Genomic DNA, 1,225 nt, shown 5'->3' on the forward strand with positions numbered 1-1,225 from the left:
TTTTTTTTTTTTATAGTATTTTATTTAAGCTAGTTGCCAAGGCAAATTTTTCATTTAGTTTAATTAGATATACTAAAATAAAGCTAAAACTGAAATACAAATGAATAAAAACAACATAAACTATAAAGATATATAGAAAAAAAACAAATAAAAAAAACCCAAAACAAAATTAATAAAATTATAACCAAAATTAAAATGAAAACGGAAAACATAAAAAGAAATTGTAGTTCAAAATATTAATAAAACTATAACTGTATCTCAAAAATACTAAAATAACACTGGTCTGAAATGACAGAGAACATACTAACTTTCATCAAATTTCCTGATTGCTTATTATCACTAAGAAACTAGTCAATATCTCCCTTCAGCATGAACTGAAGCTCAACAGAAGCTGGTCATCTTACACCCAGACTGGTGCTCTGACGGTTGTATCCAGCAAAGTGCAGGATGCTTTCAGTGGCCATCGCCAGACCCGTGTGCTGAGACAGACCCGACACCCAGTTCTGATGCTTATTCAGGTATTCCTGTGGAAAATACATTGATGCTGTTGAAAATCGTTGCAGGGGATAATAAGTTAAATATCTATTGCTTTTCATGGGAGGCCAAACCTGTAGGTGAGATTTGGTGACCGATGGCGCCCATTTCATGGCCTCTTTTAAGATTTCTCCACAGCGGGCAGCGAAGTCTTTCACTATGCTCTACACATGACATATGAAATCCCAAACATATACACATTAACACACATGCAGTACCATGCTTTTTAATAAGAAGCCAAATTCACATTCATGATTTTTTTTTTTTACTCGTTTTATATTCCAGTCAAAAAAAGTCAAATACATTTTTACAGTAAGTGAATATACATTTATATTAAACATAAATATGCATATTTTCATATATGTGTTGTTATTATGTGTAATACAAATTGAAATTGTATAGAAATTATATTACATATATTTTTTCCAATTAAAATATATTCATAACATATTATATAACATAATTTGTATTAGTATAAACTTATGTACTCATATAAATTTGTATATATTTATCAAACAAATATAATGTGAATATTAATATTATATATATAATTATATTTAATACAAATGTCAAAAATGTAAAATATAAATAAAAATTGTACATAAAATTCCAGTGATTTTAGTAAGTGGGAAAAAAAAGAATAGTAAAGTAAAGTAAATGTACCTCTCTGGCCTCGTATGTATCCGGCACT

At 28.4% G+C, this 1,225-nt stretch overlaps 1 protein-coding gene across 1 annotated transcript in view; it reads right to left on the bottom strand.

Annotated features, from left to right (window-relative positions):
- Positions 1-1,225, bottom strand: part of LOC107602220 (phosphatidylinositol 4-kinase alpha-like) — a 43,534-nt gene that overhangs the window by 25,418 nt on the left and 16,891 nt on the right. Inside the window, exons 28-30 of the mRNA XM_016294666.1 lie at positions 1,198-1,223; positions 609-698; positions 405-524 (exon numbers count right to left, since the gene is read on the bottom strand). Of these exons, the coding sequence (XP_016150152.1) occupies positions 405-524; positions 609-698; positions 1,198-1,223 (236 nt within the window). The remainder of the gene's footprint in view (positions 1-404; positions 525-608; positions 699-1,197; positions 1,224-1,225) is intronic.

Source organism: Sinocyclocheilus grahami, unplaced genomic scaffold (assembly GCF_001515645.1).
Source record: "Sinocyclocheilus grahami isolate Dianchi unplaced genomic scaffold, SAMN03320097.WGS_v1.1 scaffold322.1, whole genome shotgun sequence".
NCBI lineage: Eukaryota > Metazoa > Chordata > Actinopteri > Cypriniformes > Cyprinidae > Sinocyclocheilus > Sinocyclocheilus grahami.